The sequence below is a fragment of the Falco biarmicus genome, chromosome 12 (genome assembly GCF_023638135.1).
Source record: "Falco biarmicus isolate bFalBia1 chromosome 12, bFalBia1.pri, whole genome shotgun sequence".
Classification (NCBI taxonomy): Eukaryota; Metazoa; Chordata; class Aves; order Falconiformes; family Falconidae; genus Falco; species Falco biarmicus.
In genome coordinates this window covers 1,349,709-1,363,117 of record NC_079299.1, presented here as the reverse complement: position 1 = coordinate 1,363,117, position 13,409 = coordinate 1,349,709, and the positions used below count along the sequence as shown (strand labels likewise).

Sequence of the window (13,409 nt, the reverse complement as noted above, 5' to 3'; positions counted from 1 at the left end):
CGCTGGAACACACCAGATCAACAGCCATCGCTTCGTACTTCCCCGTAGGGCGAGTTACGATCAGAGTAAGTTTAAAAAAAAAAAAAAAAGCAGGAAAAACTGCACAGCCACGCAGCCACAGTGTAAGTGTTTTGTCACTGTCAAAGCTTCAAGTTTGCCATTAATGTTTTAAACGTTGGTCTGTAAAGGCTAGACATGTCGAACAGTACCTGCTAGCTGTACTCCATCAGTTCACCATTCAGCCTAGTACTGTAGTTAATGTTTCTCTTGGAAATAAAAAGCAATCTTGCACTTGATTCCACGTGGAAATGGCATGTGGAAGTGACCCTCCTCCAACTTGCCCTTAGACAGTTGGTGACCACTAGTGAGGAAACTGCTCAGAACAGCCTGGTGGGTTCACAGCAGGGTCTGCACACCCCAGGGCTCACGAAAACGGATCTTTCCAACCCAGGAGGTACCTCGTGGTCCTGCAGCAGCTGAACTGTGACCTTTTGTACGAGGCTTGCATAAAGAAATGCGCAGATCATGCCTACAAGCAGTCATCCGTGTTTTGAGGGTTAACTTCAGCTCTCAGCTTTCTACACGTGGTGTGGTGTCATAGTAGGGGAGCTAGTATTGCAGGTTCCTCAAAAAATTGCATTTCGTAAGTTTGTAAAAGGGACAGCTTTGCCGGGTAGAAGAGGAGACTGAAGAAACTCAGGGAGGAAAAGAAAAGACTGGGCTATTAATGCTACCTTTTAGTATTTACTCCCTTTTTAAAAAAGAACTACAGGCTGATAGATTAACCAGGTTCATGAAAAACCAGAGTGGCTGAAAGCTCATTCCTGTAATTCATTGAGAAATAGATCAGATTCCTGTTTTACAGACAGAGAAGTGAAATAGCTCTACTTTTCTCTGTAGACGTGTTTTTTCCAAATCCGAGAAGTCCTGTTACAGCTACAACACTAAGAAGCTTCAGAGACCGTAAAGGTCATCTCAACCAAATAAGCCCAATACAAACGAGCCAGAATTTCAAGATCTTAAAAAAACAGTTCTCTACTTCCTGAAGCTCTTAACTGAAAACAAGCCTCTCTCCTTTTTCTAATTGCCAATGAATATGGTTATACTGCATGAAGTGACATACCTGCACGCTAAAGACATGTCACTTCCCTGAAAGCTATCTTGTAGCTGCAGCAGAGCACAATCAACATGTTACCTCTGCAGCAGCAGGATTCAGGACCCCATTGTGTTAGGTCCTCTTTGAACAGGAAGACAAAGGTGACCTCAGCCCCACACCTCAGTGTCACCTTTGGCCACATAAGGGATGCCTGAAGCTGAAGTTAAGGCTCCCTCCAGCGAAATAAGCAACGCCTTCCCCAGGCTTGCTGTGTGCTGAGTGGTTAAAGGGGGCAGAGAAAGAACAAACATTGATCATTTCACCCCCACTTCTCTTTTGTAAGAGCCCTTCAGCCCCTGCAGAGATAAGCATCCCTGTCACCTTGAGGCAACACTGCAACAAAAGAAAGAGCCGGCTGTGGGTGCTCACGCTAGCAAATACTATCAAACTCCTTCCATGGGCATTACCAGCTTATCGGTCGGTATTAGTTGTTTTGTTGCAGTCTGAGACAGCATGCCTAGCTGCTCCCAAACAAGGAGCCTTTGCCTCTCTATTTATACCCTGCATGGGACAGGAACTTTTTTTTTTTTTTTTTCCCCTCCTCCTTTCTACAGCACTTGCCACCATTCGCCTTCTGTCCACAACCCATGTTCTAAGTAGGAAACAAGCAAGATTTGAACACTTCGTATGTGATGCGGACTGCTTTTAGAAGGTGCAAACTCCTGGACAGTACTGAAATCGCTGACGTGGAATCCCTACTCTTATTAGGTAAACTGTCTCCCAAAATCTTTGTTAGCCCACCGCTTACTACTGATGGTCGGATGACCGGACATGCTGGTAACTCAGCTGTAGAGGTGCTTGACCATTGCCCTCCCAACACAGTGCCCAGGAGGGCTCATTTTCAGACAGGGAATGTTGCAAATAGCTAGATGCAACAGGTCCAGTGTTGTGCTTGGCTCAATCGTTTCCCGGCTGGGAGGCTATTGTGAAGCTACTGAGTAGCTGTGTAGAGATCCAGCCAGGACATCGCAAGATTAACCCACCAGTAGTAAGTTGTGCTGGGACCAGACGATCTCTGCGCAGTTCATGCGTTACACTGCCTTGCCTGCTAGTACATCATGCCAGTCCTTATTCTGGATGGTATAGGGGCTGGCTGTACCATATATGCACAATATTTTCATTTATGAAAAAGCTGATTTTTTTTCCCCCTAGACATTGCTTAATTATAGGTTGAGGTGGAGTAACTAATTAATATAACATAGTTGGTACAAAAATGTTTATTTCCCAAGTGGGGTTTAAATCTACATTTTCTGAAGACAGTCCACCCCTCTAATACTGCCAGATGGACATCGACAGCCAGAGGAAACTAGACACAGCTCTGGAGAGGTCCATGGCCTGACACACCCTGGGCACGAGGCTTACCACAGCACCAGGGTCTGTGTTATTGCCAATTCATCAGTCCAGAGTGATACAGAGAGGCCAGAGAGATCACACTTAAGAGAAACACAAATCACCTCTACTTCACAGGAAGAAAAGACTGGGCTTTTGGATGATACGCTGGTATCATGCCTTTCTCAGATCACAAACCAAGGCCATTTACGTACAAACAACTACCACTGAATAACCTCAGGGTTGAAAAAGATGCCAGATAATCTATAAAAATTTTCCCTGTACTATCAAGCCAGAGGAACTCTTTTCCTCTCCTGGAAAATGCGTCTTTCCAGACTACTTCTACTTAAAATTTCAGCTGACATATCCATGTATGTGATGCAGCTGCCAGAACACACCACCACAGATTTGATGATGATGTTGTTGTCAGAAGGAACAAATACAACCAATCGATCACCAGGCAATGGTAGCAATGGAGGAAATGAAGCACAGAAGTACATGAAAAATCAGTGGTTTAATGATAAATTAGCAGGTAAGAAATACAATAAAGAGTCAGTGAGTTGTCTGACATATTCAGGATCTTTTCCACATTAGATGGTAGCTGTCATGGGAGGAAAGTGCCAGCTTTAGGACTCAAGCGCCCACCAGTAGCATTGCTTTGAAAGCAAAGTTTGGGATCTCATTCTTGACAACACTCATTAGCAGGTTTTTCTGATCCACTAATGACTTGTTTTCTTTCATCCAGAATAAGCATCTGTGGAGTACCGACAGTCCACATCAGCACCAAGCTGTTCTACGGCACTTTTCAAGTCACACAACCAATTTTTGGTACAAGAATGGATCTACATTTCTACTTCAGCCTTAATCTTCAATGCTGATGCAATTTCCAGTCCACTCACAGGACTACTCACACAACTGAGATGCTGCTGCTTTATGTTTCATTAAAAACAAAGTCACTCAGTGTCCTGAAGTTGCTCACAAATGTAGAAGTCCACTTTTAAAAAAGCAAGCTGCTTTGTCACCTTGGCTGTGAAGCATGAATCCAGTTTACAGTTTTCTTTCACTTTAAAACTCCAGCCACTCTGTCATATAAATACAGTTTGACGGAGAAATCTCACCACCTTCATGGCAATCATCAAAAACCTGCAAAAGAAAGCCCCAGCAGAGTAATTATATACAGGCAGCACAATCTAACTGGAAGTAACATGCCCACATGTTTTCTGCTTCTCCCCCAGCAGAAAAACAATAGCCTTAACAGAGGCCAAAGTCTAGGAAGTCCTGTGCCAGTGCTGAGGAAAGGAAGCAAAACAGACCCCGCCATAGTAAATGACACAAACAGACACACTGGCAAGTTCTACCTACGTATTGGTTTACAATCCAAGCAGGACAGCCCAAAAGCTAGACAGAAGTAAGTTAGCTTGTTAAAAAAAACTAAGTAGGAAAACTTGGGATCAGAAAACGTAACAATATAACTTGGAACAGGCTACACTCGACCCAGTAAAGGGACAGGACATAAGTGCAAAATATCCTGGTCTAAACTGAAGAACCTGCCTCTTCCACCCTAGCTAAGGTATCCCAGATACCAACTATGCTTAGAAGTGCCTTCGAAAGCCACGAGGATCATGCACACGCACGGCCTTGCAGTGTGCTGGCTGGCTGGCTGCAGGATTGTATTCAAAATTTGCATGCACCCACCTATTCATGTACAGAATTAGTTACTTACAGGGCAGAGTCCACAGGGCGTCCTGACTAATCCAGTGGGTTGTATGAGAGGACTAACAGCTCTGTACAACTTCATCTGTCCATCCACACTGCCTACTGTCCCTTCCTTTGCAGCAATAATAGTCATCTCCACTTTTCCATCGTATATTAGCGTATTTAAAATTGTTTCAATGTCTTCCATTGACAACTCTACCTAAGAAACAATTTGTCAAATAAATATTAGGAAAGACGCATGCCGATAAGCCGTGCAAGGAGGAAAAGAGCAAACACCATGAGTAACAAATCCTTAGAGTTCTAACCTAGCCCAGATCAAGGCACTGCGCTTGCTGGGCACTTTATGAGGTTGTGCAGATACAAGAAGAGCAGCAAATACCAATACTCCTACCTCCCAGGCACTTTCGGATTACACTAGCATTGGCTTACCAAAAAGAACTTCCCTATGCACCTCAATCGTCTACATCAGGGGTCCTCAAACTACGGCCCGCGGGCTGGATACGGCCCCCCAGGGTCCTCAATCCGGCCCCCGTATTTACAGAACCCCCCCCGCCGAGGGTTGGGGGGGGGGGGAAACCAAGTAGCCACAGATGACTGCCTGCCACTTCACCCGTGCGCCAGCCCCCTGGTTAAAAAGTTTGAGGACCCCTGGTCTACATCATCCTAACACGATACACTTCCAGTTTTACAGGAAAATAACCATGAAAGAAGAAAGAGACAAGACTGGAGAAGATAAACCTGTTGATGGTGATCAATAATTGCATGGGGTTTTTTCCTCCTTTTTTGTTTCCTCCCCTAAATCTGCTTGAAGTGCAAGGCAAACTTGAGAGAAATTATAAAATATAAACCGGTTGAGACTGTTAAAGGAAAACTTACTTCAAGTAAGTGTTACTCCATCAAAAATGATGCGAATGCTAACTCCTCTATATATATTTTTGAAAATCCACATACAAAAACTATCCTGGAATCCCATGCAGTATCCATGATCCTCCTCAAAAAGCAATAAAGCAGCAAAACCTGCCTCCACTACCCTACTAAATATAAGGTACTAAAGCACTTAGCGGACCCTCACCAAATTTGCAGGACCCAACTCCTATAGGCAGTCACGCACTGACAATAGTAAGATGAGTCTATTCTGACCTTACTGATACCCAGCTCACAGATGTATTTCCACACCTCATGGGATGAGGCAAATGAGCTGTTCCTCTGTATCATGGGATTCTGTTTGCTCTCTCGAGCTGCCTCTGCCTGAGAAAAAAGCAAAGATGAGTTAGTCAGTACTCACTGCCAGGAGCCTGCGTCATGGTTCAGTTTCAGGCAGACTGAAGTACAAAAAAGTTGATTTCCAAACCATTTCTGGGACATGCTTTTTATTAAACATCTAAAGCTATATACCCTTACGACTAATGTATGTGACAGAACGCAGTGCAGAACCAAACAATTTTACGCTAAATATGACACAATTTACACAGTGATTTAGGTTAGTATGAAGGAATATCAACATTTCACATTTTGTTGACAAAAAATTCTGCTGTACCTAGTGCCAGTTAAAATATATTTTAATGGAACAGAGAAATGCTGCAATCTGCATAGGACTTATTTAATGGCAAGCAGGCTTCTCCTGCAGATAAACTAGGGAAAACTGTCTTCTAGACAGAGCTGATCGACTACTGCCTTATACTCTCTCAGAAATTAAGAGTTCTGCAGGGAACAGAAGTGACTTTTGTTAGATTTTTGGTCACGTGTTCTTTGTTGCCTAGCTTGTCGTTGGACCTTGGAGGCTGAAGGCTTCACTCCCTATACAGGGCATGAAATTATACATTATTAAAATGCAACACCATCACACTTGCTGTGACAACAACAATGGTCCAGTACAGATTTGCCAATCCAGTTATAACAATAGCCAACACTTATGGAAAACACTATGGAAAAGTTAAGCCTTGCCTGTCACTGGTTTTATAAAGAAAATAATTACTGGTACCAAACAAATGGAAGGAGACTTTAGCAGTGGCACTCACCTTACTCTGTAGAAATTTAAAACATTGTTGATTTAACACCTCCACAAATTCAGACTCAAAGTCTTGGTCACTGTACCAAGCCCCACCAGTCACTGACCGGTCGGGCTGCAGGTTGTATAGCATATACACCTTCTTCTTGGATGCCTGTTAGAGAAAAGCGTGCAGCTCTTAACACCTGAAAGTCTTCCTTTAAAAAGGAAGAATTCAGAAGATATTTGCAAAAGAGATAGTTCATTACTCCTGAAACTGAGGGCACAGCAATCCAGCTGACTTGAGCAATCCTTAACAAGTTTGACCCTCAGGTAACATAAAGGTAAAGAGAAGGTCAATATGTTTAGATTCCTAATCCTTTCATAACATAGTGTTAGAAGAAAGAATCCTGCTAACAATGTGCACACAATACAAACCTCATTGAAGAATATTTCAAAGTTTAATTTTAGCCTATTGGCTCTAATGTCCCCTTGCAGTTGACAGCAGGCAGGAAAGTGTCTTTAGACACTTTAAACAGCAAAAGCAAACTTCATGGAGAAGCTTTCAGCTGTTTCTGCAGGATTCAGCCCGTGCACTGATGACAGAAGGACCCTTACACGACTAAGCCCTGCAGTTAAAGTCAGCCCTCATGAGCCCGCTCCTTAATGCCACACCTAGATGAGGTGAATGGGAACATAACAGTCATCCAAAGGGCTACTCAGCAACCGCTGAAACAATTACAGCAGCATTACGTCCCCTGAATGACTAGATGAAGCCAGCATCTCAGGAGAACATGAAAAACCTACTGCTTTTCTATGTCCAACTTCTTTATTTTTATTTAGGAAGTTATTCTCCCACCTCACATACACCCTTGCCCACCCACCTCCCCCAAAAAACCCCTACATGCAAGCCAAGGTACTGCCTCCACAATGTAGATGAGACCAGCATGCAGAAAAGACACACAACGTAGAACTTCCAAGAGTTCACAAACAAGTGGTTTTCCTGATTTACCAGGCCCTGCAACCAGAGCAACATCCAAAGAACATGCTAATACCAGTGATTTGTAATTAAGCAGGTAAGGGAGCGCAGGATGCTGCGTGAGCATTACAACAGTGTGAAAAAAGCATGGAAAAGGATAAGCCCTACTCTGGTATGGGGGTGCACATAAGTCTGGTGTGTTAGCACATAAGAAAGTACTGGAGTAACTGGAACATAGTAGAGGAACAGAGACTAAAACAGAATTAAATGTCTCAGAAATTGTCAAAGTAACCAATACAAATCCAGTGTGAACCAGGTACCTGAAGGCAGTTTCAGGATCTCTGGGAGAGAGGAACTTTGCAAGGTCATTTGCAGCAAGGCAACCATATCACTAGTCCCATATAGAAAGCTAAGACTGATTCAGTATCAGAAAAACCAAAGTGGAGTACAGTACCTTTGGGACGGATGGAGAAAAAGTAATTATGGGCAGATTGCTTATTTGGGTGGAGACTGAGTGGAGAGAGGAGAAAAGAATGGTAGATAAGATAGTTAAGAAACAAAAAAGGAAAAGACGGCATAAAAATCAGAGAACAAGAGAGGGCAGGACCTGCAGACAGCAGGTGTGGATGGGTACAGACAGCAGAGAAGCCGACCTGTGCACACAAGCCCATTGGGATGCTGGGGGCAAACCTGCCAGACTTCCCTAGTTGATGTCTTAAAGACCAGGTATGGAAGCATAGGGAAAACTGTGACAAACTGCAGATTAGCAGCAAGCAGTGCGAGAGGCTTGTGAAGGGTAACAGAAATACAACAGTTGTGTGCAATAAAGAATTAAGGGAATTAAAATGGCAAACTGATAGTAATGGTGTGTACTCAGTAGCAGTGGGAAGAGCGATAGAACTGTATATTAATAGTGTTGTGTTTATTAATCAGCTTGTTACCAGTACGTTGATTATTTAATAAATATTATAGCCTCTTGTACCTGTTGCACCTCACACCTGTACGCTAAAGACAAAGTGTCAAACATTGGTGCACAGTCAATGAGAAAGCTGGAGGCAGAATGAGGTTTCTCTGCTCCCAGTCCCCTGTTCAAACATACACAGCATGCACCAAATGTCTGAAATTGTTTAAAAAGTCACAAAATACTCACTGCCACAGATTTAACTGCTTTAATTAGTTTCTTGCTTTCCAAGTTTTTCAGTATCTTGTTGATCTCTGTTAAAGGCAAATTACTTTTGTATCTAATGTCCCTGCTCCAAATACCTGTTTAAAAACAGAGAGGTGAACAGAACTGAAGAAACAATTTGTTTCTGTACATACTCACAGACCAAAAGCCTGGACACAACATTGCTTGACTCGCTTGCCAACCATAGGACGTATCTCTTACAACCAGATCCCATCTCACTGCCAACACAAATGCATCACAAATGTTCCTGCATTTTTAGGTAATTAGTCTTTGCTTCAATAAAAATATAACAGCCAGTTCTACCTGCCATCTCTCAACTATAGCAGGCAGCAACTGCTAAGAAAGCCTAATTACTAGCTGCTGGCGGTACAACCGTTAAAACAGAGACAGATAACAACCTGACTTTTGGGGGACTCTTTCAGAATACCTGGAATATGAGTTTTCTATGGGACTGTCAAGCTGAGGAATCCAAGAACACTCTCCACTTAAAAGAAAATGTGTTATTTTAATAGAGAAATGTGTCATCTTCTCTTTTGTTTTTAAAAATCAGACACATGGAACATTAGCTACAGTCCTAGTATGGGGACTCTAGACTTTATATTTGTACTATCTGGATAAGGATTTAAAAGTCCGGACCGGAATGGTTCCATAAGTAAACAGAATTAGTATTATTCAGTTTATAACTTATGTAAACTACCTTTGTTGCCTGCATCTTCTATAATTTGGTAAACCAGCTTCTCTTGATTGTCAGAGCCTTTCATTTTACTGTAAAATAAGACAGACGTTAGGATTTTTGAAAGGTCCAAACTTTGAAAGAAGTTGGATTTGTTTTAAACTGCAAACAAGTACTGTGAAAAAAAAAACAATACACAAAGGAGAGAAAAAAAAACCCTATACAATAAGCCAGCCGTGGGCAAATATAATACATGACACTAAACCTCTCTGGATCAAGACACACTTGCCAGTGAGAAGCCACGGTAAAGAGAAAAGAGCACAGTATGAAAGAAAAGTGACTAAGCAGGAGTCACCCAACTTGTCATAACAATGAGGAATTTGGAGTCATGTACTTCGACAACTGTGGAAGGTCAAGCACAGCACGGAGCATAATTCAGGATAATCTGTCTCTAGACAGAAAATCTTCAAAGGAATAGCAGCATGCTCCCAACTCTAGAAACATGCCTTTTCACTGGCCTGAGAAAGCCTGACCTCAGCAATCTTCTTCTAAAGCATCTGAAATAGAGGATAACACGCCTGCACCGGGGATTATTTTGAAGGGTACTTCTTCCCAAAGTATGTCTGGGCATCCATTACCCAGATTTACATAGGCATCACAAGACATGGTTTGTAGGTACACTTTAATAAATCAAAGAGCATGAGTTCAAGTGGCCTCCTGGAACAGCTGTAAATGAGTGCTGATCCTGTAACATCAGCAGTGAGCAAGACCACAGAACCACAGTTTGCAGATGGTTTGGTCAGGCTTCAGCTGGATTTCACCTGAGCATATACATGTTTGTATAGATCACTTTGCTGTCATCTGGACCGGGAACTCTGCTAGGAAGTTAGATCTACAGTTCCATGGCACCCTCTGTTCAGCAGAAATGACTACACCTAGTAGATTTTTCAGGATCAGCTCAGGGGAGTTAAGTGCACCCTCCTAAAACAAGCAGTTATGTTACAGAATCCATATTACATTGCTGGGTGTCTTCTCAGCAATGCTGCACATGAGTTGCAGGACTGTGTTCCAAATATATTTATCCAGCAAACACAAGGCTTACCTGGCATTCTGAGACTCTTTGATTCTATACAGGAGACCTGCATTGCTCCTGAGAAGGTCCAGTTGCCCCTAGGAAAGATGGGCACAGTAAGTTTACTTTCCTTCAAATAGCTTGTTCCAGAACGTTGCCAGGATCTTTTAAACTTCTAAAATTAAAACCTTATTTCATGTCAACTGAATAATGAAAAGGGAAAACTAACATTTTTAACCATGGGAAACAATAATACACTTGAGGATATTTTTTTCCCTGACAAGTATCCGCTTACCATCATCTATCAGAAATAACGAACAAGAGTTCCTGCCTCTTCCCACAACACCTATGCACTTCCAATTATTTCTCCTAATTTTCACATTGTACGAGGTACATCAATTTCTTGCATGCTTTGCTCTCACTTTCCACCAAAACACTGACTTGCATGGCTACACAGAAATCACAGTGGAGCTCCACTGTGCAAGCTTTGAACAATTCTGAGTTTCAGTAGCAAAGTTTTTCTCTTTTTTACTAACTGGAAAACTGTCAGTCAGGGTAGACAGTGCCTCTCAGAGGCAAATTACTGGCACCTCTCTCTCACAGAGAAAACATTTGTTCTGCCCTTGACGTGTACATCTAAGCTGGGAAAATCCTTATTTCCTATTTTGAAGGGGCAAACAATTAGACAAGCCCAGGAGCATAACTGTGTATAACAACATGAACTAACATTTACTGCTTCATTGCCAGCTAATACTTTACCCATAGTTACAGCCTTGTTTCTTATAGATACGCACTACGTGGCTGATTGAAGCTCACACCTCAGGATGACCCCCTTCAACGCTTTTCTACAGATGATGTAGTTGCAGCTGATCTCAAGTGAAGTACCTGAGGCCTATTACGGCTGAGCTCTCACTGCAGTTTTTCCCTATGTTTGAGGTACTTACTAGGTATCTACACACGCTCCAAACCATCTATTTTAAAATTCTAGAGACTTAACTATCTTTGAAGCCCCACTATGAAATTTGGCCAGCCCTTTTAAAAGTTATCAAACATACAAGGTCACATCCAATGTATTGATAAACCTCACATCGAGAGCAAAAAGACCAAAAAGAGAAATTAGATTACTTCCAGTGCCACCTACTACGGTCCAAGCTAGAAGTTTCAGTTAGTAAAAAATAAATAAACAAAAAACCCCACACCACAACTTCCTCAGCTTGGATACTTTCCAACACCCCCTCTACCTGAGAAAGCAAGTACCCCTCTTTTCAACAGGGCTCTCTTGGCTGTACCACTCAGTCTGCTTTATTTCCTGACTTCACACATCCACAAAGCGGCTAGCTATGGAACTGAAAGGTATCTTGATCTTTAAAGACCTCAAACGTTTAGCTGATACTCAACTTTCTGCCACACTGAACCAACAAGACTAAACAGCTACTATCTGGTTCTGAATACACTGCAGAAGCAGTTGACTGTCGTCCTCACTCCTGTCTTAGGCTGACTCCTGATACAGTAAAGGGGAATGCCCAGTGAGATGCGGGAAATTTACAGAAGATGGAAAAAAATTCTTTGAGATGTTTCATCTGCTTATTAATCCACAACCCTGGAGTTCTGTGAGGAGTTTGGAGAAGAGCTCCACATACAAGAGCGTGGGCTAAGATCCATTGTTTTATCTCTACCTAATTCATTCCCCATCATTAAAGGGCCTTGCGGTTATCACCTGTTATTGCCACCTTTTCACCTGCTGAACCACTGCAACTACACTCGCATCATACGGTTACATTAGACCACTGTATCACATTCTGCTTTACAAAGTAATAAACAGGGAAAAGAAGACCAAAGAACTCTAGACACATCAAAATAGCAAATGTGGTACTTCTCGGTGGTAGTAGCTTCCCCACCTAGAAATCCACGTGGATGTACACATTCACATTAACTTTGTGCTACAGAATGGAAAGAGTAAGTCGAGGTATGCTTTAGCTGGCTTTGGTAATCATGAGTGCTTACGGCAACCAAAAGTAAATTATGGTAACTGTACATTATGGCAAATGCTGCTAAATCCAAAGGGATTAATTTGCCAGCTCTGCCCAACAAGTTGGTACCACACAGACTGGGTGTACAAAGAGCGCTCCAGGTTGGCCGAAGTAACACGAGGAAGGTGAGATCATCCTACCATCGAGAGCAGCCTGTTGATCGCCATGGCTCGCTGCTGCGCTTCCATGTGAGGCATGTCATTTTGAATCACCTGGTCTGTGATACCATGAGGGAACTGATGACACAGCTCAATAATCCTAGGGCAGGAGAAAAGCAAGTTTAAAATCATGCTCTGTTGCATCCAAAACCAAATCCAAACAGTATTAGTCAGAATGGAAGAGAGGGAAAAAACCTCAGGGGAAAAGCACCCATGAACTGCTTCTTGGTGATATCTGTCGAGGGCACTTAGCGTCTACGCCCTGTGCTGACAAATATTCTGCTGTAACTGCTGGACAGACAGACTACCTGTAGTCGTGGTGACACCACTGAACACTGTGCTCCCATTTATGTTGCTCTCATTAACAGCAACATGGGTTTAGAGCTCCCTGTACAGTTTCATCACGCAACAGGTTCTGACGGGAAGGAATTGCCAGCTAGTCAGAGAACATAAATACCGAGGAAATTACCTTTTAGAAAAAAAATACTTCATCCAGAGAAGCCACAGTTCCCTTTTCCAAGCAGAGAGGCACAGCAGGGCAGGCGAAGGTAACCTGCGCCCATCCCTCATTGCCACAGCACCTCCCCACCGCGCCCCCAGCAGCGAGCCCCCCCTTCGGCACCTGCTTCCTGACCGCCCCCGGGCCCGCCGGCACCACGGCAACCGCCCCGGCCGGGCCCAGGGCAACCCCCCCGCCGGGGCCCGGGGCCCGGGGCCCAGGGCACCCACCCCCCACCCCCCGCCGGGGCCCAGGGCACACCTCCCCCGCCCGGGCCCGGCCCTGTCCCGCCCGGGCCCGGCCCTGTCCACCCCGTTCGCGGCCCTGTCCACCCCGTTCGCGGCCCTGTCCACCCCGTTCGCGGCCCTGTCCCGCCCGGCCGCCAGGTCCCCACCGCGCGGCAGCCCGCCCCCCACCTGTTCTCTATATCCATGGGGTCGGGGACCTCCGGCTTCACCTTCACCTCCGCCATGGCGCAGGGGGCGGCCCGCCCGCCGCACAGGCCCGGCGCCGTCCGATGGCGTCAGAGCGGCGCGACGGGGGCGTGGGGGCGGCCGCTCAGCAACGGGACGCGGACCAATGGGCGGCCGCGCTGCGGGGGCCGGGGGAGGGGGGGGCGCGGCC

At 44.3% G+C, this 13,409-nt stretch overlaps 1 protein-coding gene across 2 annotated transcripts; it reads right to left on the bottom strand.

Moving 5' to 3' along the window:
• Positions 1-2,980: 2,980 nt before the first annotated feature.
• Positions 2,981-13,304, bottom strand: POLR3F (RNA polymerase III subunit F). 2 transcript variants are annotated; one of them, XM_056357505.1, is made up of 10 exons: positions 13,202-13,275; positions 12,595-12,722; positions 12,269-12,386; positions 10,129-10,196; positions 9,051-9,118; positions 8,318-8,430; positions 6,220-6,363; positions 5,342-5,449; positions 4,209-4,400; positions 2,981-3,628 (listed from the first exon to the last, which is right to left on the bottom strand). In XM_056357505.1, exons 3-10 carry the CDS (start codon positions 12,323-12,325, stop codon positions 3,551-3,553), a joined length of 828 nt encoding a protein of 275 aa, XP_056213480.1. In that variant the 5' UTR covers positions 12,326-12,386; positions 12,595-12,722; positions 13,202-13,275; the 3' UTR covers positions 2,981-3,550. The 2 variants fall into 2 exon arrangements, with proteins under 2 accessions (XP_056213480.1, XP_056213479.1); XM_056357504.1 differs by lacking the exon at positions 12,595-12,722 and having other exon boundaries at positions 13,202-13,304.
• Positions 13,305-13,409: the final 105 nt, after the last annotated feature.

Bases quoted from the DNA above. Each gene is read 5' to 3' on its own strand.
- POLR3F (XM_056357504.1), bottom strand. From the start codon at position 13,257: ATGGCGGAGGTGAAGGTGAAGCCGGAGGTCCCCGACCCCATGGATATA. The intron at 12,387-13,201 runs GTGGGGGGCGGG...CTCCTGCCCTAG, and splicing joins CCCATGGATATAGAGAACAG to GATTATTGAGCTGTGTCATC. The intron at 5,450-6,219 runs GTGAGTGCCACT...CTTTTTTCTCAG, and splicing joins TTAAATTTCTACAGAGTAAG to GCAGAGGCAGCTCGAGAGAG.